The sequence below is a fragment of the Myodes glareolus genome, chromosome 8 (assembly GCF_982192425.1).
Source record: "Myodes glareolus chromosome 8, mMyoGla1.1, whole genome shotgun sequence".
In the NCBI taxonomy this organism is placed as follows: domain Eukaryota; kingdom Metazoa; phylum Chordata; class Mammalia; order Rodentia; family Cricetidae; genus Myodes; species Myodes glareolus.
In genome coordinates, this window is record NC_142033.1 from 76860708 (window position 1) to 76885792 (window position 25085).

A 25085-nucleotide genomic window follows, 5' to 3' on the forward strand; every position below is an offset into this window, starting at 1 on the left:
CCAAGGGCAGAGTCAGGGAGATGCCATGGATCTGCTGCCAGAGATAGACATACTGAAATTTTGTTAGTAGGCCACTACCCCATGGTGATGTGCAAATTACTAGAAATGGGTTAAATTGAGATTTAAGACCTAGCCAATAAGAAGTTAGAGCTAATGAGCTAAGCAGTGTTTTAATTAATACAGCTTCTGTGTGATTATTTTGGTTCTGGGCCACCAGGACAACCAAGCAGCTCCTCCTACATTTGGTGCCCAACGTGGGGCTCAAACCCATGACCCTGAGATTAAGAGTCTCATGCTCTACCGACTGAGCTAGCTGAGTCATTTCCTATACAAGACTTAGTCTCCTTAGGATAGAATGTTTACTATTAAAACATTTTGCATACATTCTTTGTGTAATGTCATTTATGGTGCTTATAATTCTAATTATACTTGATAACCATTCCTAGTGTATATAGTTTTATATTAAGTTTGGAACTCTCTTATTTAAACAAAAGGGGAAGTGCTGTGGGAGCACGTTCTGCTCCTTCAGCCAATAGCCTTTAAGATACCAGCCCACTTGGGTGTGGTCTCTGATACTGTAAAAAGCAGTCTTACTACTTTTACTTACTACAATAAGTAGTCTTAGAACTCTCTCTGTGAACCAGGCTGGCTATAAATTCATAGAGATCAGCCTGCCTCTGCCTCCCAAATGCTGGGATTAAAAGTATGTGCCAGTACCACCTGACTTGGTTTTTTTTTTTATTTGTTTGTTTTAAAATTTTCTGTGTATGAGTATTTGGCCTGTATGTATATCTGTGTATCTTGTGCCTGCAGAGGCCAACAGAGGCATGTAGATCCTGTGGCTCTCAAGATGGTTGTGAAGAGGTGGTGACACATGCTTTTAATCCCAGCACTTGGGAGGTAAAGGTAGGCATATCTCTGTGAATTTGAGGCCAGCCTGGTCTACAAGAGCTAGTTCTAGGATGGACCCCAAAGCTACAGAGAAACCCTATCTAGAAAAACCAGAAAAAGTAGACTCCTGCTGTCCCACTCCTGCCCAATCAGGCGTGTTCAAACCCCACCTAAACCCAGAGTTCCCTAACCCCTTACTTTACTCCTTAAAAGCCTGCCATAGCTGAGCTCAAGGCTCTTCCTAATTCAACCGCTGTGTCGGAATGGACACAATGGAGGGCCCAAACTTGAGCTTGTAATAAAGACTCTTTGCTTTTGCATTTGAACTCAAACTCCTGGTGATCTCTGAGGGGTTCATGTCCTGGGCATAACAGTTGTGAGCCACCACATGGGTACTGGAAGCAGAGCTGAAGTCCTCTGCAAGAGCAGCCAGGGCTCAAAGCCTTTGAGTCATCTCCCCAGTCCTCCAAGTTTTGAAGTGGACACTTAAAACTTATACAGCAGATTGTGACCATTGTGTTCCTGGGGCCATTGAGCTTGAGGCCCTGCTGGTTTATAAACATTCACAGAAGCTGTATGGGAGTCTGTGTGGGAATAAATTTAGAGTTTGCTCACTTTTTATTAGATACATACTTCTGAAACTCACTCTTGACATTATTGCACAAACGTTTAAAAAGTATTATCATGTAACCAATAACACTTCTGTCACACCGTAACACAAGCACTGAAGCACGCACATTTGGAGCTCTCTACCTGAAGCTAATGTGCCCCACCTTACGGTTTATCCCTAAACTCCAGTGGTGGGCTTAACACTTGTCCAATCGCCACCATTCACTCTTGCTGATGGCAAGTGTCGTCTTTGCTGACTCAGGAGGCGTTAGATCCAGTCTGAAGAGGGTCAGGTACAGGTACTGTGGGTGTCCTTTCAAAGTTAACCCGGAGTTCCTTTTGCTCACTGCTGTGCAATAATAGACCATGACACGCTTGCCTTAAAAATCACATGACCATCCAGGTGTGGTGGCGCAGGCCTGGAATCCCTGAATCTGGGTCATCCTCGCCTACAAAGGCACTTCTAGCTCAGTGAGTGTGGTGGTGACACATGCCTTTAATCCCAGCACCTGTGAGTTCAAGGCTAACCTGGTCTACAGAGTGAGTTCCAGGATAGCTGGAGATGCACAGTGAAACCCTGTCTCAAAAAAAGCCAAACCAAAGGAAAAATTATTTTTACCTAAAAGATTAGAAAAACTGGGAGAGGGGGCTGGTGAGATGGCTCAGTGGTTAAGAGCACTGACTGCTCCTCCAGAGGACCCGGGTTCAATTCTCCGCACCCACATGGCAGCTCACAGCTGTCTGTAGCTCCAGTTCAAGAGAATCTGACATCATTATACCAATGCGCATGAAATAAAGTTAAATAAAGTAAAAAAAAAAAGAAAGAAAAACTGGGAGAGATACTGAACTAAGACAACAGAGAAAAATGTTTCTTTAAATGGTTCTTTTCAGAGAAAACGCTATTCAGGGTAGGCAGGTGAAGGAAGACAGGATTAAGACCTTTCATTCAGGGCTGGAGAGATGGCTCATCTGTTAAGAGCACTGGAGGCTCTTCCAGAGGACTGGGGTTCAGTTCCTAGTACCATAGAATGATTTACAACCATCTGTAACTCCAGTTTCAGGAAATCTGACACTCTCCTCTGGCCTCCTGAAGGACACCAGGCACATGCATGGTGCACATTTGTGCATACTTGTGAAATAAAATAAATCATTGAAAAAACTTTTTCTCCATGTTATTTTTATGTTTAGCTATGTAAATCTATTACCTATTTTAAAAGTTAGACAAAATGTGGAAAAACAAAGTATCAACAGTGTATGAATTGGCAACATCTCTGAGCATGCTTGCGTGTGTGAGTACACATAAGTGTATACATGTTTGGAGGCTTTAGTGGCTGGAATGAGATGTCCCGCATGCCTTTAATCTCAGCACTCAGAAGGCAGAGGCAGGAGGATCTCTGTGAGTTTGAGGACAGCCTGGACTACAGAATGAGTTCCAGGACAGCCAGAACTGTAACATAGAGAAACCCTGTCTTGAAAAGCAAAAATAGATTTTTTTGTGTGTATGTGTGGTATATGTGTGCACACATGCCTCTCTATGTGTACAGAGAACACATAGTCAAAGTCAAAGAATGGCATCAGGAGATCTATCATCCTCCCTCTTATTCTTTTGGGCTAGGTCTCTCACTGAACCTGGAACTTAGCATTTCTCAGGTAGGCTGACTGGCTAGCAGGCCCCCATGATCCTACTGTCTTCCTCCCCTCTCTCACTGTGCTGGTTATAGACAAGTGTAGTGGCAGAGGCTAGATTTTACATGTGTGCTGGGGATTTGAACTCAGGTCCTCATGCTCGTGAAGCAGGCACCCCTTTTTTTCTAACCCCTGGGGTCTGATCATTTGTTTGTCACTCTGGAAGATTTTTATTCTTGTCTGGGCTCAGAAATAGAAGCCCCTGGTTTGGGCAGCTCATGTCTCCTGGCAATCTGTTCCTAGTGTTTTTCTTTGGCTCCCTCCATTCTCTTGCCCAAAATTTAGCTTACTCTGCGGCCCCTCCTTGTTTTTCTTGTGTTTTCTTTTCTCAGGCGATATGTCAGCATTTGTGTTGCAGGACAAGATGCTGCATCTTGGGTGCTTTGGTCCTGGACCTCTTACCTTCTTTGAAAGACTTTCTGACAACATATTGACAGGCATCTTCTTTAGAGATGTTGAAGGGGTTTCTGTCCTGCCTGGTTCCCGCAATCATTAAGTTCCAAAGAAATCACACAGAAGTCTACTTTAGTTATAAACTGATTGGCCCATTATCTCAGGCTTCTTATTAACTCTTATAACTTATATACCCCATTATTAGCCATTATTCTTATCTGTGTTAGCCATGTGGCTCAGTACGTTATTCAGTGGGGCAGTCACATCTTGCTTCTCCCATGATTGGTTCAGGACTGCGTTCTCTTCCCAGAATTCTCCTGTTCTTACTGACCAGCCTTTACTTCCTGTCTGGTTATCTGCCTATACTTCCTGCCTGGTTAATGGCCAATCAGTGTTTATTTAAAATATAATTGACAGAATACAGACCACTGTCCCACACCAATTATGGACTCTGCTCTTTTTGGCCTCTATAGCCACGGCCAAGTAGAATCTGTCAGTCCAGAAATACCCTCTCTCTTTTCAAAAGAATTTTTCTTTTTAACAATAACCAAGTTGAAAACAGTCAGATTAGTGTCTTGAAACCACCTGCATAGTTTTTCTCCTGTTCCCCTTGCTCTCTGATGCTTTTGATGAGCAGTAGGTACACTCTGCTGTGGGTCAAGACACCCTGCTCCACGCAAAACCTTTGTTATTCCCACCACTGCTTCAGACCACATAACCTCCTTTCCGCCTCCCAGCAGCTACTCTGTGGCCATGACTTCCTTCAGAAAGTTAATCTCGAGTTGCTGAAGCAAGCACTCTTGCCTGTTAAACCATCTCCCCACCCTCTAAGAGTTTTTTTGTCTTCATTTTCTTTCTTGTGTATGTGTATGTGTTGTGTGTGTGTCGGTGTGCATGTGTACACAGACACACGTGTCTGTGTGTGTGGAGGCCTGAGTTGACATGGGTACCTTTCCTCAACAGCTTTCTACCTTTTTTGCTGAAGTGGAGTCTCTCAAGTGAGCCCAGAGCTTGCCAATAGGCTACTCAGGCTAGCGTTCTGAGCTTTCCTTGTCTTAGCCTTCCAGCACTGGAGCTACAGGTAGGCCACCAACCCTACCTGGCATTTCCGTAGCTTCTTGGGGTGGTCTAAGCTCTGGTCCTCATTCTTGCAATACATGAGATCTTTAACCACTGAGCAATTTCTTGATCCATCCTCCCCTCATGTGTTTGTTGGTTATTTTTTAAGACCTACCTGCTATATCTTACTGTGTGTGTGTCTATGTCTCTGAGTCTCTGTGTGTGTGTGTCTGTATGAGTGTCTGTATGTCTGTCTCTGTGTATCTTCATGTATGTGTCTGTCTGCCTGTCTCTGTGTGTCTATGTGTGTGTCTGCCTCTGTCTTCGTGTGTGTTTGTCTGTCTCTGTATCTGTGTGTATGTCTCTGTGTCTTCATGTGTGTATCTGTCTGTCTCTGTGTGTCTATGTGTGTGTCTGTTTCTGTGGGTTTGTATATATGTGTGTGTGTCTGTTTCTGTGGGTTTGTATATATGTGTGTCTGTTTGTCTCTGTGTGTCTGTGTGTATATATGTCTGTATCTGTGTCTGTATGCTGTGTGTGTATGTCTATGTGTGTATCTCTCTGTTTCTGTGCATTTCTGTGTGTATACTGTTTTGGATAGCAAGTGCTTTACCAGTTTAGTTCTATCCCAACCTTTTTTTTCTCAAGTAGGATTCTGGGGCTTTCAACTTTGGCTTATAGTCAGTGAAGAGAAGATCAAAAAAGAAAAGAATATGATTAAATGATTACTTGAGTTATAAACTGTTGGCAATCCCTCACTCTTTATGAATGAAACAAGAGGCAGAGGCAGGTAGATCTCTGTGAGTTCAAGGCCAGCCTGATCTACAGAGTGAGATCCAGGACTATCAGAACTACATTTTTTGAGACCTTGTCTTAAAAAAATAAAAATGAAAAAATAAAAGAGTGCAAATCAAAAAAAGTGCCTGGTCATAGGAGTTTACTGTTGTTCCAACTTCAAATCTGTGTTACCAATTTTATCTTTATTTTTTTAAAAAAAAGATTAATTAATTAAATGTATATGAGTGCTCTGTTTGCATGTATGACTTTATGCCAGAAACAGGCATCAGATTCCACTACAGATGGTTGTGAGCCACCATGTGGCCTCTGGGAATTGAACTCAGGACCTCTGGAAGAGCAGTCAGTGTTCTTAAGCTCTGAGCCATCTCTCCAGCCTTCAACCACCAATCTTATCTTAACTCAATTAAAGCTTTTCAATAAACTTTACAGTAACAGTTGGATTACATCAGGTGTGTTTCACCTTTATATTGAATATGAAAACTAGTGTCATGGAGTTGCCTTTAATGGGCCTTCCTGTCAGGGAACAAAAGACCCCACAGCCTTGATGCTGTGCTTTCTTCGATCTGCCATGACGTCTTTGGGATCACTTCCCATTACTGGGATTGCTGGCTCTGAGGTCAGTTTGCTGGATGTGGTTAAGAGATTTCCCAGTGGGTTGTTTGTCCCTACAGCAGTATGAAATGCCTGTTTCCTGTAGAGCCATCAAGGGAGCTGCCATTAGACACATTCATGTACATTCTTCTCTCTCTCAGGTTTATTTTGTGGTTTTTTGTTTTTTTTTTTGACAGGGTTTCTCTGTAGCTTTGGGGGCCTGTCCTGGAACTAGCTCTTGTAGACCAGGCTGGCCTCGAACTCACAGAGATCCACCTGCCTCTGCCTCCCGAGTGCTGGGATTAAAGGCATGAACCATCACCGCCCGGCTTCTCTCTCATTTTTTTGAGACAGGTTATGTAACAGTTCTAGCAGTCCTGGAGTTCACTCAGTAGACCAGATTGGCCTTGAACTTACAGAGATCCTTCTGCCTCTGCCTCTAAGTTGAGGGCCAGCACCCCCATTGCCCGGCTGTAATTCTCTTCTTATAAATGAAATTGGTCATGTTTTCATGTATGTATGAGCCACTCACATCTCTTCTGTAGCTATTTGCTGTGGTTTAGTATGTAGGGCCCATGAAAAAAATGCAAACACAGACGCATTGCTGATGATCTTGTCTGGGCTACCAGGAGTTGGGCCTAATTGGAAGTTGGTTACTGGAAGCATATGTTTGAAGGATCGATCTTGAACCTAGACTTACTAGGCCCCTCCCCTTCCTTCTTGGCTGCCATGGTGTGAGTAGCCTTCTCTGTTCCGTGTTTCTGCTGTCCTGATGCTAATACAGTATCTAAAAGACATTTGCGATTTCCTTTTTTGTTTGTTTGAGACAAGATCTCACTATATATCCTAGCCTGGCCTGGAATCTGGATCCTTCTGCCTCCGTTTCCTGAGTGTTCAGGTTTGTAAGACAGGCACCATCAAGCCCCACTTAGCATGTAAATTCGTGTATCCTGAATCTCCAAGAAAACTTCCATGGCTGAAACTCACATTCTCCGCTTCAGCCAGGTAAGTCTACAGGGCTGCAGATCCAACACGGGTGCCGAGTCCTGCCAGACATGGAGAGACCGTTCAGTGCACCTGTCTGCAGCAGCTAGTTTCTGTTCCTGGACCTGAAACTCTGGCAGATAACTCAGAAAAATCATTCATAAACTCACTGACTTTAGATGTAGGTTGTAGCTCAGGTCTAGAGCTCTTGCCTGGCATATATGAGGAACACAACCCCAAGCACATATACCAAGAATACATACTGTACACTGCCGGTGGTGGTGGTGGTCATTTTATTCTTTTATGTGTTATATTTTTTTAAAAGAGACTTACATGTTTTTGATTCTATGCATGTATGTATTTGTTTCACCTTGCCTGCCTAGGGTACCTGATTGGTCTGATAAAGAGCTGAATGGCCAATAGCTAGGCAGGAGAAAGGATAGGCGGGGCTGGCAGGCAGAGAGAATAAATAGGAGAAATCTAAGAATGAGAGCTAGAGAGAAGAATGAGAGAAGAGGAGAGGAGAGAAGGAGGAAGCTGCCCTGGCATCAGCCAGGCAGTAGCCAGCCAGTAGACACAAAATGCTATGAAAGTAAGGTATACAGAAAGAAAGTAAAGAGCCCTGAGGCAAAAGGTGAATAAAGAGAAGCAGGTTAATTTAAGTTCAAAGAGCTAGCCAAGAGCCAGGTGGTGGTGGCACATACCTTTAATCCTAGCATTGGGGAGGCAGAGGCGGATCCTCTGTGAGTTCAAGATTAAGTTTCTGGGGGGCTGGAGAGATGGCTCAGAGGTTAAGAGCACTGATGCTTTTCCAGAAGTCCTGAGTTCAATTCCCAGCAACCATATGGTGGCTCACAACCATCTGTAATGAGATCTGGTGCCCTCTACATGGAAGTTGAACACTGTGTACATAATAAATAAATCTTTTTTTCTTTCTTTCTTTATTTTTTTTAAAGATATTTATTTATTTATATTTTACGTACATTGGTGTTTTGCCATGAGTGTTGGGTCTCCTGGAACTAGAATTACAGACAGTTGTGAGCTGCCATGTGGGTGCTGGGAATTGAACCCAGGTCCTCTGGAAGAGCAGTCAGTGCTCTTAACCACTGAGCCATCTCCCTAGCCCCCAATAAATAAATATTAAAAAAAAAAGATTAAGTTTCTGTGTCATGATTTGGGAGCTGGTTGGTCACCCAAAAGAGAAAGCCTTAGTAATATATTGGTAGTTATTGAAACTTAATAAAAGTATGGTTCTTTCTTCTGGACACTAAATGCCTTGTTTTGAACATAGATTAGATGCAATTCTTTTTTTTAAATATTTATTTATTTATTATGTATACAATATTCTGTCTGTGTATGCCTGCAGGCCAGAAGAGGGCACCAGACCCCATTACAGATGGTTGTGAGCCACCATGTGGTTGCTGGGAATTGAACTCAGGACCTTTGGAAGAGCAGGCAATGCTCTTAACCTCTGAGCCATCTCTCCAGCCCCTAGATGCAATTCTTGTGTTAAGATTATGATAGTCACCAGGTATAGAGGCACACGCCTTTAATCCCAGTACTGGGGAGGTAGAGGTCGATGGATCTCTGTGAGTTCCAGGACCGTCAAGGCTACACAGAGAAACCCTGTCTTGAAAAAAACAAACAAACAAAACAACAACAACAAAAAGATTATTATAGTGAAAAATGTCACCATTCCAGTTGCTGCACTGTAGGAAGACCAAAGTTGGGGTTGATGGGGACTTGAGAATGCCGGTGTTAATCCCAGAGCTGTGTGTGCCCACCATTGATTGGGTTTAATGACAGGAAGAATGACTGTTCTCTCCAGCTCTGCCCTAGGACACATTCCAACAGAGATGTTAGGCCTGGCCCTTAGAGGGTGGAGGGGAGCAGCTTGCAGGGAAGATGGAAGAGCCATTTTCTCTCTTAAAGGTGGTAGGGGTTAGAACATTGCAACAAAATCCCCCAGAGTCCCCTGCAGCCTAAGTCTTGTCACAGAGAGAATGTCCAACTGATGAGGATTTGAGGGAGTCCAGCAATTGTGTCCAAAAGAGAGAGAGGTGCACTGTCAGACGAGGGGCAGAGAAGATAACAGCCTTGAGGAGTCACTCACCCTGTGATGTCGCCCTCTGGGTATCCGTTCAGGAGCTGGGCAGCTGCTGTCCTGCATCCCCACTACCTTCCCTCAGGAGATCGATCGCTCTCTATCCCTCCAGCGCACTTGACACACTCTCTTTTCGTGCCATGTGCATTAAAGAATAAGGGACCTAGCTTTCTGCTCTGAGCCATGTGTTACAACAGGTAACAAAGATTCAGCTGCTGAAACTAATTTAGCAAGTGAAGGCACTCGCTGCCAAGCCTGACGACCTGAGTTTGATTCCCAGGATCCACATGGTGGAGAGAGAAAACCGACTCCTATAAGTTGTCTTCTGACTTCCACGTGTGTGCCATAGCATTCGCACACACATAAATGTAATAAAAATTTCCCTTAAGCATAGAGTTGGTCTGAGAAGCTAGCGCGGAGGTTACGAGTCATATTGCTTTTGCAGAGAACCTGAGTTAGTTCACAGCACTCACATCTGGTGGCTCACAACCACCTATAACTCCAGCAGCAACCGATGCCTCTGATTGTTAAGAGCACCGGCAGACATCTGCGCATTCCCACACACAGACGCAACACACGCATAATTGAAAACATGCAAGCCTTTTAAGAAAGTATATTACATATAAATGAAAAGAACCACCATCAATAACAAAAGTATACCATGTGTGTAGCCTGTTCTTGGCATATGTGTTCAGGGTGGCGGTGCCAGGGATGAATTTAGGGCTTAGCAAGTGCTCCGCCCCTGAGCTACACCCTATACCTAAAGTCAGTGAGCAGAAATGATTTTTCTGAATTGTATGGCACAGCTTCAGATCCAGGAGCAGAAACTAGCCACAGACAGGTGCAGCATTTTATACAGAGTAAAACAAAACAAAACAAAAAAACTCACCAAAGGTCATAGAAATAAACTGATCAATCCAACATAAATTTCTTTTTTGGCTCTTTTTGTTTTATCCACCAAGCTATCTCACTGCCCACTTAAAACTGTTTTATTAGGCTGGGCGGGGATGGCCCATGACTTTAATTCCAGCTCTCGAGAGGCAGAGGCAGGCAGATCTCTGTGAGTTCGAGGCCAGCCTGGTCTACAAGAACCAGGACATGCTCTAAAGCTACAGCAAAACCCTGTCTCGAAAAACCAAGTAAAGAAAAAAAACTGTTTTATTAATATTATTTTGTTTTATGTGTATGAGTGTGTTGGACCCTAGTGTCCAAACACTGAGAAGGAGTTGCCCCCAGAAACCATCTCATATTCCACAGCCGATGCAAAAGCATGAGGATTTTATTAATTCTGTCATGACAGGGTCCCTCAGCATTCGGGAAGCCGAGAGACCTCGAATAGCTGGTACAGTCTACTTTTAAAGAAGAAGGCCACAGAAGCAAGGGGAGTTGTTCTTTGAACATTATGATTGGCTTATTCGAAAAGGGCTAATACCAATAATTGGCTGGAGAGCTATTGTCAGGTCGGATGAGGTAAGAGGTCATTTGGACCCCGTTTTCCAGGGGACTGAGTCAAAACATATGTGTATGGGTAATTGTTCAGAAACTGAGTCAATATCTTAAAGGTTATCTTGCCCCAATTTCTGGAGAACATACGTGCGTGTGTAGCTGTTAGGTCCTTGGTTCCCAGGGGAGGAGGGTAAGCTGAGAGGGTTCAGAATTGTCAGAAATGGCTTCAGAATTGTCTTAAAGTCTTACAAGTGTTTTGCCTGCATGTATATCTGTGCACCCTATGTGTGCCTAGTATAGATGGAGGTAAGATGGGGGCATTGGATCTTTTGGAATTGAAGTTACAGATGGTTGTGAGTCACCATACAGATGCTGGGAGTCAAACCCAGGTCTTCTGGAAGATCAGTCAGTACTCTTACTGATGAGCCATCTCTTCAGGTCCCCATCTCATTTCTTATTTATTTATTTATTATGTATACAATATTTTGTCTGCAGGCCAGAAGAGAGCACCAGACCTCATTACAGATGGTTGTGAGCCACCATGTGGTTGCTAGGAATTGAACTCAGGACCTTTGGAAGAACAGGCAATGCTCTTAACCGCTAAGCCATCTCTCCAGCCCCCCCCCAATCCCATTTCTTGTTTTTGAACTAGGGTCTCATGTAGTCCGGGCTGGCCTTGAGCTTCCTACAGAGGATGACCTCGAACTTCTGATCCTGAGTTCTAGGATTACAGATGAGCACCACTCTACCTGATTTACATGGCTATAGATCCAACTCAGGGCATTGTACATGCTAGGCCAGCATGCCTCCAACTGCACTACATACCAGCCCTTCCTTCTGTTCGAGACAGTCTCGTGTAGCCCAGGATGGTCCTCCGAGGATGATCTTGAACTGTGCTGATCCTCTTGCCTCTCCCTCCTGAGTGCTGGGATCACAGGTGTGTGCCACAACAGTTCACTTCCAGTCGTTGCTGTTTGGTTGTTACTGTGCCACTCTGGCTGGCCTAGAACTCACTGTGTAGACTGGTGTGGGAGGTCCTTCTATCTATGTGTTGCTTTTATTGGTTAATGAATAAAGAAAACTGCCTTAGCCTATAGCAAGGTAGAAGTTAGCTAGGTGGGGAAAACTAAAGTGAATGCTGGGAGAAAGGAGGCAGAGTCAGGGAGAAGCCATGTAGCTCCGCCAGAGACAGACGTCGCTTGGAATCTTGCCGATAAGCCATAGCCATGTGGCGATACACAGATGAATAGAAATGGATTAAATTAATATGTAAGAGTTAGCTAATAAGAATCTAGAGCTAATGGGCCAAGCAGTGATTTAATTAATACAGTTTCTGTGTGATTATTTCTGGTCTAAGGTAGCCAGGCGGCTGGGAACCAACAAGCAGCCCTTCTTCCAACAGTAGACCAGAGTGGCTGCAGACTTTCAGGAATTCCCTGGCTCCTGTCTCTGGAGTGCTGGGACGACTGACATGTGCCACAAATTGTCTTCTCTCTTAAAGTTAACAACTTGTCTGAAAAGGAAATGTGTACCATCAGAGAGTGGAGCAGACAAGCATCTAATGTTCTATCAGAGCTGGAGTAATCAAGACATTTTTTCTGTCAACGCTGGAGACACAAAAAAGTTCACTTCATCTAAGTGGAACTTAACGCAAGGAAGCATTAAACTAATTTTCAATTTAATTTCAGCTAATAGTTATGTGTCTGTGGCACATTTTAATGATAAAGCATGTTCATCAGAACAGGCGGGTGTGGTGGTACATGGTGGCTCAGGCCTTGAATCCCACCATGTCCAACTACATAAATGCAATGACTACTTATCAATGTTGGGATTTAAAAGCAACCTATCAAAATGTTCAAAAGAATGCATGGCAAACTCTTCAGCACAGCTGCCTTCAGCTGGCTTTTCATACTGGTTTGGAGAAAAGAGGCATATTCATTTGTTGGAATTTATTTGGCCTCATGCAGTCTGGCTGGCCTCATGTTCACTATGAGATCTAGATACTCCCAAGTGCAAGGGTGACAGGTGTGGGGATCATGCATTGCTTCCAGTTTCTCTGCAGCTGTCTCTTGTAAGGACCAAATGCTTGAGTTAGGGATGGAGTAGTCAATAAATTCATCTATCGCTCTTAGTGCTTCGTAAACTCTTTCTCCTGGCTAAACTGTGAATTCCATCCAAACCATGGACCATGTCTTCTGCATCTAGTACAGCATATAATAGCTACCCAATAAGTAACAGAATGAATTTATAAATGATCTAATCTAAATACAGTTCCTGGGATTTTGACCATGACCACCAGGTGGCTCTTATTTCCGAAATCTCAGCAATTCCCTTGGAAGTGAAATTGGCTTAGGGGCCCTAAGAAGCTTTAATGAGCCAAAGGATCCTCCTCCCAATGCACACTCATTTATTCTTTTTAATACATGGTCTCTCTACATAGGCCTAGCTGTTCGAGAACTCACTGTATAGACGAGGCTGACTTTGAACTCACAGAGATCCACCTGCCCCTGTTTTCTGAATGTTGGGATTACAATTATACACAATTGTGATTTCTGCTTTTAAAAAAAATTTAAAGATTTTTATTTTATGTGTTTGGGTGTTTTGCCTGCATATATGTCTGTGCACCACATGTATGCAATGTTCTTAAAGGCTGGGGGCAGGAAATTTATGGGAAAAAAATCACAGGAAAATTAACATGTATGCATTTAAGTTTTGTCTCTGTGTGTAGAATTACTTCAGAAAAAGAACTACATGATTTTTTGTTTGTTTTTCTAGACAGGGTTTCTCTATGTAGTTTCCCTGAAACTCGAGTTACAGATACTTGTGAGCTGCCATGTTGGTGCCGGGAATCAATCCAGGTCCTCGGAAGAGTAGCAGGTGCTCCTAACCACTGAGCCATCTCTCCAGTCCCTCCTCCCATTTTTTTTTTCTGATCTATAGTCTTGCTATGCAGCCCAGGCAATGGTGCATATCTTTAATCCTAGCACGCAGGAGGCAGAGACAGGAGGATCTCTGAGTTCCACGACAGCAGTCTATAAATTGAGTTTCAGAACAGCCAGGGCTGTTACACAGAGAAACCGTTAAAAAAAAAAAAAATCATATATCTTCCTGCTTCAGCCTCCCAGAGTGCTGGGATTACAGAAGTGTACCACCACACCTTGCTCTAGTTATCTTTATTATTTTATTTTTTTGTGTATGTGTGCAGGTACAAACCATGGTGTGCAAGTAGAAAAGAGGATGATCCTTGGAAGTCATTTCTCTCCTTTCATCATGTGGTATCCAGGAATCGAACCTTAGTCATGAGAATTGGCAGCAAGCACCTTTATCTGCTGAGTCATCCCATTGGTTCTGCAGCTCATCTTTTAAGTTCAGTCTTCAAACCAAACAGTATCAACGCTGCCAGGCATGCTACTTGAGTACAGCTTCTTTCCTAGACCCAAACTGAGAAATCATAGCTCAAGGCTTAGGGCAACTCCAGTGCAAACAAGAGTTTGTAAAACCCACCCCAGGTTTTTTAGCCAAGGGACTGAGGACAATGGTGGGAGTTTTTTTTTTTTTTTTCTAACCTTTCACAATATCCTCTATTTTAGCCTCCACAGTAGCAGGCATCATTCAGGCATGGGGCGGGGAGTTGCAAGAAAAAGCTATACATTGAGGACTGCTTTGGGAGGATCCCTAAGGCTTCAATCATCTCCCCTTCCTTGTACCTTAGGATCCCACAAGCCAGGTCTGGTTCTCAGACCTGACTCCACAAAAATATACCTTGGGGGAGCTAAAAAGGTCCACACCAGAACTTATGTCCCTGAGTTCTGGTCCAGTTGGCCTGGACGTTGAGTACCCCTAACTCTAAGTTGTTCTGTCTCCAGCACTGATAACCAGTGCCAGACTGTAAAAACGCAGAATCACAGGAAAACTACATGTATACAGTCAAGTGTTGTCTGTCTCTGTGCGTGTAGGACTACTTCATATAACGAACTGATTGTTTTGTTTTTCTAGACAGCGTTTCTCTGAGTAGTCTGTCTATCCTCAACTCCCTCTGTCTCAGGCTGACCTTGAACTCAGAGATCTGCCTGCCTCTGCCTCCTAGTGCTGGGATTAAAGTCTCGTGCCACTACTGCTTTTTAATTTTTGAGGTCTTAGTATGTAGACCAGGCTGGCCTGGAATGAACTTGCTCAGAGTAAAAACCTATACTGTCACACCCAGCTAAGCTCCCACCTTCACCAGTTCCATCCTTCATTTTCAGAGATGTCACTTAGCATGAACCGATGGCTAGTGCAGTGGTTTCCACGGTGACCAAGTGTGGTCCTTCTCAAGGAGCCTGACTAACAAAACTTGCTCATGCTTACTGTTCTCACTCCCACCAGTCTATGGTGTGCTCCAGAAGCTAAATGAAATGGTGTCATCAGATGTGTGCCTCTTTGTCTTAACCTCTCATTTCTACTCTGATAGGTATCCATGTTTATAGCCCAGAAATACTCCCTTGGATATGAAGTGCAAAGCAGCTCCAGAGACAAAGAGCTTGAGAATCTCTGGCCAGGACCACTGGACACAATTATTTTGTCTTTCCTCTATCATTTGGACAAGAGAAGACTGGCCTAATTTATTGCTTAATCAGTCCTTCAACTGTTGGGAACATCTGGGCAGCAAGCTTTGTGAGCCCTTCTAAACAACACAACAAAAAAAGAGGAAGTGGTCATGAACCAAAGCATAAAACTATCTGCTCCGACTTACTCCACAGATGCCCTACTAGGAAGGATCATAGAAACTCAGATGGTCTCAGGCCACTTCAAGTGGGGACCCCCCTCAAATCCACACCCATCTGTGAACCACGATGAATGATAGCTCCCTCCCCAATCACCATGCAATCCCTTAAATAAGAGACAATGGCACAAGACTGTCATTCACTTTTCCGCATACTTTATTTGTTACAAACATACAATTTTTTAAATATAGACTGTAAAACTCCATTTGCAAAAGTCTGCTATTGGAAGGAGTGCACACCAGCAGGAAGGATTCTTAAACTTTTTATTTCTATGAGTTTTTCTGTCAGTTTTGCTAGTTAGTGGTAAATACGGGACCCGCCATTTTACAGACCTGTCTGAAGCTTCTGGCTGTATTCACATTGCTCTTTGAAGCAGCCCTGCTTGTCTCACAATTCATCAGAATCTGAGCTTCAACCTACAGGCGGTGAGATCACCAGCCCGTCTGGACTCTGCTTTGAACGGTTTTCAGGAAGTGTGGTTTCTGGATGGGTACTGCACTTCATGGATTGTTGAATTGCCCATGCAGCTGTGTTTGTTAAAGTGCATTCTTCTTTTAAAAAATAAGAGGAATAATCTTTACTCTTTAACCAAGGTACTTAAAAAAATGAACTTTTTGGTCTCTCAGCAGATATTTCCCAAATTGATCCTACCGCTACAAATTTTAGTGTTCTATTTACAAATGTTTATAGGGTTCTGGGTGGAGGGGACCTTATAAAATCAAAGGTGCAGCTTCAATTGAAGCAGAAACCAGCTCTACAAATCCATACACAGGCATACACACTGGTTCATGATGCATAATAAGCATGTTGGTATTTACACAGACTAAAGACATTCCAAACCCTCTTTAGAGTAATTTCCAACCTAAGCTAATTGTACATCTAGAGCAGGAAGCTGTTTCCTGCTCTCAAGATTTGGCTTTAACTCATTCAAATGACTTCTGTAGATCCCAACTAGGACATCAGTCCCAGCTTTGGAGTGAAGAGCCTAGCTGAACAGAGCCACCGGGAGACAGGGCACAAAGTGTGTCATCTGCACTATACTCACAAGACTGGAAAGACATCTGCATGAAGGTTCACAAGAGTAAACGCCTAATACGACTGCTCTAACTTCAGAAAAAAAGTTCAAATACACTGACAATCTCAATTTCAGACATCAAGGTCACGGAAAAGTAAAATATATTTGCCTGCCTCCAAAACGCGCAAAACCACAGGCTCTGTGGAAAGTCAGTCATTGTGACACAGCCAAGTCTCTAGACTTTCTGCCCAACCTCCTGAGCGCTTTGGTTCAATAGTGATGTGGGCTTGGAGAAAAGGGTCTGTTATAAAACCTCCCCCAACACACTGTGCTCAGGGATATAATTCTGCTCATAATCTTGGACTTTCCTGCATCTGTATTTCCCTAAGACAGACATTTAAAAGGGAAGAAACAAACTTCTTGTCACTCTATTTCCAAACACTAAGATTTACTAACCATTGTGATCTTGCAACACAGGGCACAAAATATTTTGCCTTTAAGAAATAATAATTTTGTTGAAAAAGTTAGCACTGAAGAGTTCCTGAAGGTGGGAAAATGGACACACCTGTGCCTTCTGCACTTCACTAGTGGAAACGGAACAGACCTACTGCTTTCTCTCCAGAGCTCTGACCACATTCCAGAGCACAAACTGATTATTTTTATCCATGCCAGTGGGTAGTAATGTAGTGGACATGAAATTTGATCATAGAACCTCATGTTTATAGTCAAAAATCTTTCTCCAAAGTGTTAGAATCATGAAAATGCTTTAACTTCTAACAAAGTTCTGTTCTCTTTATTAGAACTCCTACTGAAACTACAAATATGGCATTTACTGTTTTAACATGGCTCTCTCTACCTATCCCAATTGGAATGTCCAATTCAAGAGACATTTGATTTTTAAATGAAAGTAAAACAGGTGGTTACATGATTACATTGGTGGCTATTTCCTATTTATTAGGAAATATAAAATACATTCATAAACGCCTTAATTTGGGTCAGGAGTACACACAGCAAATGGGAACTACGAGGGTAATAAAAAATCTTTACGGTGTAATTTTATTCTTTTTCCATTTTCCAAATTTAATTTTCAATATTGACAACTATTCCATTTGTTCACACAAAAATTCATTAAATTCTTCAATAATGAAACTAGGTTCAAATTGTGAGGACTGAAGAAAGTAACTTTAAATAGCAAAGTCAGAGATACCTATAGAGTTTACCATTTATGAGTCTAGCTACCTCTTGAAAGTTCTGCTATAGAATTCATCGTTAACAAGTCTAGTTATCTCTTGAAACTTCTGGGGGCCAACATTTGAAAATAACTTAGGTTTTCTAAAGTAAAAGCAGGGGAAAGGATTATACTTTGTCATTCCCACCTTACATCTGAAATTTCCAACAGGACAGGACATGAACTTTTTTTCTTTTTTCTCTATATTTTAAGGTAAACGTGGCTCTTTTTTTCTTTTTTCTTTTCTATAAACTACCTCTCTCCCTTCCCTAGCCCCCCTCCCCACACCCACCATCCTGTCTACTGAAGGGAGTTGACTCTTTAGGAAGACAGCTAATTGATTTACAGTACTCTAAAACCAACCCTGAAAACAGATAATCTCTTTCACTTACTATAACTTCAGTGCTGTTGTTGACAGAAAAGAAAAAGCTACCTTAAGGCTCAAGGGAAAGCAACTTATTAAATTGTGAATGCAGCATTGTTTACTCTCCCATCCATTGGAAACTAGCAAATGCATTCTAATCAAGAATACAAACTTCCTAACATTAGCAAAGATCTCTATTCTCCTTACATAGAACAATACTCAGAAGTGGATTATCTAGGGGCCTGAGAAACCATGATCCATCACACATGATCCATGTATTTCATGTTCAGAAAGTGCTTTATCTTTGAGAACTACATCAGGGTTAAAAATGGAAATATACAATGCAAGTCACTTGACACCTTTTCAAGTGAAGTAAGTACAAGTGGAAAAGGAGCAAAAAGATGGAGGCTCTGCTCTCTGAACAGGCCTTATGCATGTGACTTTTAGGGTATAGAAATCAAAATTGTCTTAAGAATTAGTAACAGTGGGCTTTTATGCCACTGTATTTTAAAACCTGAGATTGGACATCAAAGCAGTCAACTTTGTTACTCATCAGAGCAATTCTGATACTTCCTAAAAATAGAAGAAAACTCAAATTCAGGGTCAAAGAACATTAACTCTCCTCAATCAAAAACATGATAGTAAGAGTGTTGCAGAACGACCACTCAGCAAACAGGTCATTTCAACACAAGCATAAGTCACTTCTTCCCCTTCTCACTGGTCAAGGCCACACTATTTTCAAATGAATATCTACTGAGAGATCAGTTGTGCATTGGACAAAGTACCATAATTGGGTTAAAAATGAAAACAAAATTTACAGTGAAGAATACTTATGTGCATGACTTACACACTCCAGCCTCTTTACTTCCATCCACCTCAAGAGCAAGGCAGATGCAAATAGTCGCCTATGTGACTGTCCTACACCCCTGTAAAGCCAGCCAAGGTCACATTAACAAAGCATCCTCAGCAACTCTAGTGCCTGAAGTGTGCAGTCATTTACAGACCACTCAATATGAGGGCATTATTATAACCAGCCTCTTTTGCCCACAACCCTGCATTTTCAGGTAAGACAGGATAATTGTTTTGTTTTGAGAAAACCGAAGCTTGAATCTTTTAAAAGACCTGCAATTTACTGCAAAGTGATCCAGAGGTAACAAAGGAAGCAGGAGGCTAATGGCTGCCTGAACCAAAAGCCTCTCAATCATTCTGCAGTAAATACTTATGGAAAGTGACACGACAGTAGCCACGTGTGCTCACAGCTACGGTCATTTGTACCACCTACATGCCTCCAGCAGATACATAGGGTGTCTGGGTTTTTGGTTTGCTTTCGTTTGCTTTTTGGTGCTGTGCAGATTTACGTTTTGTTTTGTGCAGCATATGCACTGAAGAATTTGCTGACAAGAACTGCCGCTAGACTTGCTGAAATGATGTGGAGGGACAATAGAAAACATTAAGAAGTAGTAGGGTCTCTGCATAGATTTTTCCCCCTTCTCTTTGATATTCTTAAAAACGTGTTTTTGTATACAGTAGCCTGAAAAACAAACATTTCAACAATAATTTGAAATGGAGTTTTTGCTCCAACTTCTCAGAAATGTAACTATTTTCATTAGCTGGGATATCTGCCAAATTCAGAAGAAAAAAAATACAACTCTAAATCATAGTAGCATTTCAAAAATCACAACAGAAAAGTTGGTAACTTCCCATAATTTGTACAATGCCATTTTCTGACAGGAGCTACCAAAGACCAATGCCTTCAAAACCTACTATTTATGAGCCGACTCTCCACATTTGCAGACTTCTATTGTCCCTAGTCCCTAGAATGGGGATCAGTGAAATGGCACAGTTAATCCCCACCCTTCTGCTATCTTCCTACAGTGGGAGGGGAGGCCATGGACCACCCACCCGCTGCAGGAGAAATAAACCTTAGAGATTGGTTAAGACTTAAAAACCCACCACTATGACATTTACCACTTAATCTTACAAAGGCAGGTCAAAATTTTAATATAAATTACTTTTGCCAACACATAGCTTATGCATTCTTTGCTCCTTTTTTTGGAGGATTCTCAAATTGATATCTAAAAATTTACATATGATATATTACTGTTATATGGTCTAATGACTAAGAAAATTTCTCTGGTAACCAAAGCTGATGCCATATATGGTAGTGTTCTTGGCATATACTCTATATGCCTCAGACCACTTCCACATTCTTTCTATTCAGCTAATTATAGCTTAGTAGCCACTGGTGAAGGATTGTGAAGACCCTGTCATTTCTACAGAATAGAAAGGCAAGGCTAGTTACTGCAATTCAGCCAAATAAAAAGAAAAAACAAACAAAAAACAAAAACCAACCCCTTGAAAAGGAGAGGTACTGCACCTTTGCAAAATTGAACTGGCTCACTGCAGCTGAGCAACAGAACCACCACTGAAGCAAGAAAACAAGTTGGTCTATACAGGAATTGTACATGATTTGAAAATGAAAACGTTACAGCAATCAACGAATGGCTGCAACCTTAATTTTCATTGCTGCCTCAGAGTTTGAAACTATAATCAGTTTCTGCAAACCTAATGCTAGCTTCTCAGCTCCTTTACTAAAAGTAGGAATTTGTTCTCCGCAGCAAAGAAACAAACACTCAAAACACATAGGTAAATACAGCAGGACATTATTGAAAACAGCTGCCTTGTAGTACAAAATACAGTACAAGTATACGGATGTCATTAGAACATCAAAAATACTATTGCTCCCATACAATTTAGGAAACATTCTTTGCAACGGAGAAAAATTTAAAAGAAAAGCTTTAAAAAAATCTGTTTAAAAATTCTACTGTGGATGATGAGTAGAGAAATAGTCTGTAAGGGCACCAATGTTTGTGGCTCTCCCATTTTTAAGTCTAAGATCAACAATATTCTGAATCAGTCTAATTTTTTTCAAAGCCTGATTTTATATACACAAGTATTTCCCTCCCTCTCAGCCACAGACACAAAAATGACCTTTTTGTATATTACTTATTTCCCAATAAATACAAAAAGATTGTATAGATTGAATACCAAAATAAGCTAATAAAAGGGATATGCAATAAATTAAAAAGGCAGCTCAAATAAAGGGCAGGCATGCAGTTAAAAAGAAATACTAAGATTGTGGAGGTGGGGTTACTTGCCTCCTGGTTCTTGAGAAGGTGTCACACAAATACCTGAAAAACTTTGGAAAGAACATTAGCTCCCATTCAATTCAAAGTTGCCTATGACATTTCTAGGAATACCTTTTGATGGGGTGGGGTTAACTTGATTAGAAAAATCATTTATACTGAAAATCCATTTAAAATATAGAAGAGGCGATCCTTGAAAACCCCAACTTTTATTCTTGAAAGACAGCTGGATAAACTGGCACATGCCAGTTTGTTGAAATTTCAAGATGGTATAAAAATGCTTCCAGGATAGAGTCAGCATTCACGTTCACTTCAGTTCCATTCACAGATGGATTTCAGCTTCCACCGGGTGCAATGCTTGAATCACTCATCCATCATTTGCCAACTTTGATTGTGAGGTACTGAATACAATGGATCAAGTTCTTAAAAATTTATTTTAAAAGAATAAATGATGCTGGAATTCTGGACCTGAGGATCGTCAGTATTTCAATAAATCCACAGATTAAACTGAAGGTAAATGAAGCCTTCAGTTCCGGTTGCCTCCAACTTCTCTGTGAGGATGTGTATGCCTTTAAAGCTCAGGCTTGTAGCCACACTGTTCCTTTTCGCAGATAGTCAAGTTTTAAGGTTTAAAATGCAGCCAGCCAGTGGCTGTAACAGCCGAATTAGCCATAATTCACTAGCTCATATGGTGGAGCCATAGGGATTCAGCTCTTACTCATGGTAAGCCATTTCTTGGTAATGACCTCCACACTGAAGAGATCAGGGAAGAACTTTAGTGAGCAGCAACCAACCCACTCAAACAAATCCATCTTGTGCTTTATGCCTGACTTCTTGTGCCTACCTCAGCAATCCCCATTGTAAAATTGCTTTCGTTAAAAAAAAAAAAAGCCAACTTTTAAACTATTTTAGTAATGGATTCTAGTTCAAGCTTTGATATCTGAATTCATCTGCATCCCGGAAAACAATTCTGCAAAGAAAAGACAGGGGCCTTGGTCCAGGTTCCATGCAAAACCATTTTTTTTTTTAAAAAAAAATGGATCCAATTGGTTTCTGAATTCTTCGATAGTTTCTTGAATTCTTAGCTTGCCCTGTCTATGACTGTAAAATTGCATTCCTTTTCATAAACCTGTACCCTCAGAACTGGGTAACTGCAAAGGCCTCTTTCTTCTCAAAGATTCCATTAAGACCTAGATCCAAAATGCTGATTTCGATGGAGGTGACGGGATAGATGGTGCAATAGTGAGGCCTGGAGGGATGCTAAGACCAGGTTACCCAGGTACAACACAAATTCACCTATTACCAATGGACGAGTCTGGGGAACTCGGATGCGGGTTTTGTCCCAGACTTTCAAAGACCTATCCCCTCCAGTGTTATCCTGATGAATTTACGAACCTTGGTTTCAAACAGAAGCTGAGACTCTTGCGCAGGTGAGGAGATGCTGCTGTCTGTCCTCTTTGCAGGTTGCTGGCAGTTCCTTGGAACTTTACTGCTTTTCTCTAATTGTCTGTGACTGTTTTCTTATGGTTATTTCTCTTAACTATATTATTTTAAATTTTGTTTTCTCCGTCGGCGGCCTCCCCTGATCCCTCTCCACTAGCTCACGGGGGACGAGGAGGAAAGGGAACTCTCTAGCCAAGGGGGGGGGGGGGGATGGTGGTGGGGTTGGGGGAGGCCAGTGCGGGAAGCTGCCCGTTTCAATCCTCATCCACTTCCTCACCCTCGGACTCGTCGCCGCCGCCGCTGCCCCCACCGCGTCGCTCGTAGAGCTTATCCCTCTGTCGCTCCTGGATCTCTTTCATCTCATCCGCGTACCGACAGAAGGCGCCTCCAAACTTGCCCCAGGCCTTGAAGGGCACGGTGATGGCGTTGCGGTAGGACGGCTTCACCTCGCTCACGCGCAGGAACACCCCGTACTTGTTGCAGCCGACGTCGAAGAAGAAGCGCTTGGAGTCCACCGTGATGGAGGTGCCCTCCGGGAGCTCTCCGTAGAGGCCGCCCCCCGGGCCGCCGGCGCCGCCTCCCGGGCCGCCGGCCAGCTCGTCATCCTCGCCCCCGTAGTCGTCGATGAGCTTGGCCAGCGCGTCGCGGAACTCGATGAGGCCCTGCGCTGGCAGCGCGATGGTCTGGCCGCTCTGCAGGCCGCCGGGCCCAGGTCCCCCGCCGAAGCCGCCGCCGCCGCGGTTCACCGTCTGGCGGATGCGCAGGAAGCGGCCGCGCTGGTTCTCCTTGAGGTCCAGGTAGTACTTGCGGTTCTCGCGCACCAGGAACTCGCTCTTGAGCGCGCGGCGCGGCCCGCCGCCCTCCTCGGCTCCCGCCGCCAGCTGCTCAGGGCTGCTGGGCCCCAGCTGCGCGTAGTGCTCGATGAAGTCGCCCAGCGAGTCGCGAAACTCGGCGGCCACCGCCATGGACAGCGTGAGGCGGCTCTTGGAGCCGCCCGCGCCCACCTCGGCGATCTTGAGGAAGCGGCCCTTGGCGTTCTGCTTCACGTCCAGGTAGAAGCGCTTGTTCTGGATGTCCAGGCGCTTCGAGGCCAGCTCCTGCGTCTCCTGCTCGCCGCCGGGCCCACCGCCGCCGCCGCCGCCGCGGGGCGCGGGCTGGAAGCCGCCGGGCCCGCCGCTGCTACCGCCGCCGCCGCCGCGCTCGCTGCCGCTGTCGCCGTCCGCCATCTTCTCGGCCGCCTCGCCGCCGCCCGCTGCGCTCGCGCCCCCGCCCTCCGCCCTGCGGCTCGCGCTCCGGGGCCCCCCAGCCTCGCCCGCCGGCTCCTCACGCGCGCCCGCCGCTCATCGCCGGCCGCCGCCGCCCCCCATCGCCTCCGCGCCCCGCCCCCGCGGCTTCCGCGCTGCACGGCCCGCTTCCGGCGCGCGGCTCTCGTGACGTCACTCAGCCCCGCCCGCCCGCCGCCTCCCGGCCGGAAGACCAAGCGAGGCAGCGGGGCGCAGAGGTGACGTCACTGGCCGCGCCGGGGAAGCGCCCTGCGGCTTTCTGGGTGACAGTGCGTCGCTGCTTCTGTCCGCTGGCCTTGGGGTGCTTTCTTTCTACTTTATTGATACTCACGGTTTTCAGAGGCTTTCGTCCACGATCGGATGGCTCTGTTGCTTTTGGGCAGTGGTAAAGCACTATGCTGAGAAGCGTCTGAATTACTCAAGAGTGGAGCTGCTTTCCTCCTGGTGCCTGGAAAGCAGAGACAGGAAAGGGCCAAGGACGAGTGATCTTTCCAGAGCATCGTTACTTTTCAGAGTAACCTGATTTCTCCAACGTGATCCTACTTTTCAGTATTGCCACTAGAGTATTAATCCTAAGGGACTAATACACTGATTAGGTCAGAGTCTTAAGGATCCAGTCACTTTTCAATGACGATCCACCAGCCAAGGGTGAAGCCTTCAGTACATAAGCTGCTCCTCGCCCCGCGCCCCCCACCTCGTTTTTTTTTTCGATACAGGGTTTCTCTGTGTGGCTTTGGAGCCTGTCCTGGAACTCGCTCTGTACACCAGGCTGGTCTCAAACTTCTGGAGATCCACTTGCCTCTGCTTCCCGATTGCGGGGATTAAAGAGCGCCACTACTGCCCAGCCCTTTTTGATCATTTATAATTGGGCGTCTTTAGGACAGGATCTCACTACCTCAGCTAGACTGACTTGAACCTGAGTTCTGGCCTCAGTTTAATCCTAGTTAATCAAGTTCTATTTTAATCAAGTGTTAAGTGTTTTAGTTTTGCTTGTGTGGGTATATGTACATGTGTGTAGAAGCCAGAAGTGAACATGGGTGTCTTTGTTATTCTCTACCTTATTTTTTTGAGGTAGGGTCTCTCACTGAACCTGAAGCTCACTGAGTTGAGCCAGGCTGGCTAGAAGTGAGCTCTGGGGATCCGGCCCAATGCTGAAGTACAGAAGCACACTGCTACCTTTTTATGCAAATGATAGGGATTCAAGCTTAGGTCTTCCTGCTTGTGTGCTAAGCACTTAACTCTCTCTCCAGTCTGTGTTCTGTCTGAGATCAGATTTGTTGTT

The 25085-nt window shown here is 43.9% G+C and overlaps 1 protein-coding gene across 1 annotated transcript; it reads right to left on the minus strand.

The window, feature by feature from the left end:
- Nucleotides 1-15457: 15457 nt before the first annotated feature.
- On the minus strand, nucleotides 15458-23979 carry Purb (purine rich element binding protein B). Its single transcript, XM_087909176.1, has one exon. It carries the CDS (start codon nucleotides 23744-23746, stop codon nucleotides 22775-22777), a length of 972 nt encoding a protein of 323 aa, XP_087765302.1. The 5' UTR covers nucleotides 23747-23979; the 3' UTR covers nucleotides 15458-22774.
- Nucleotides 23980-25085: the final 1106 nt, after the last annotated feature.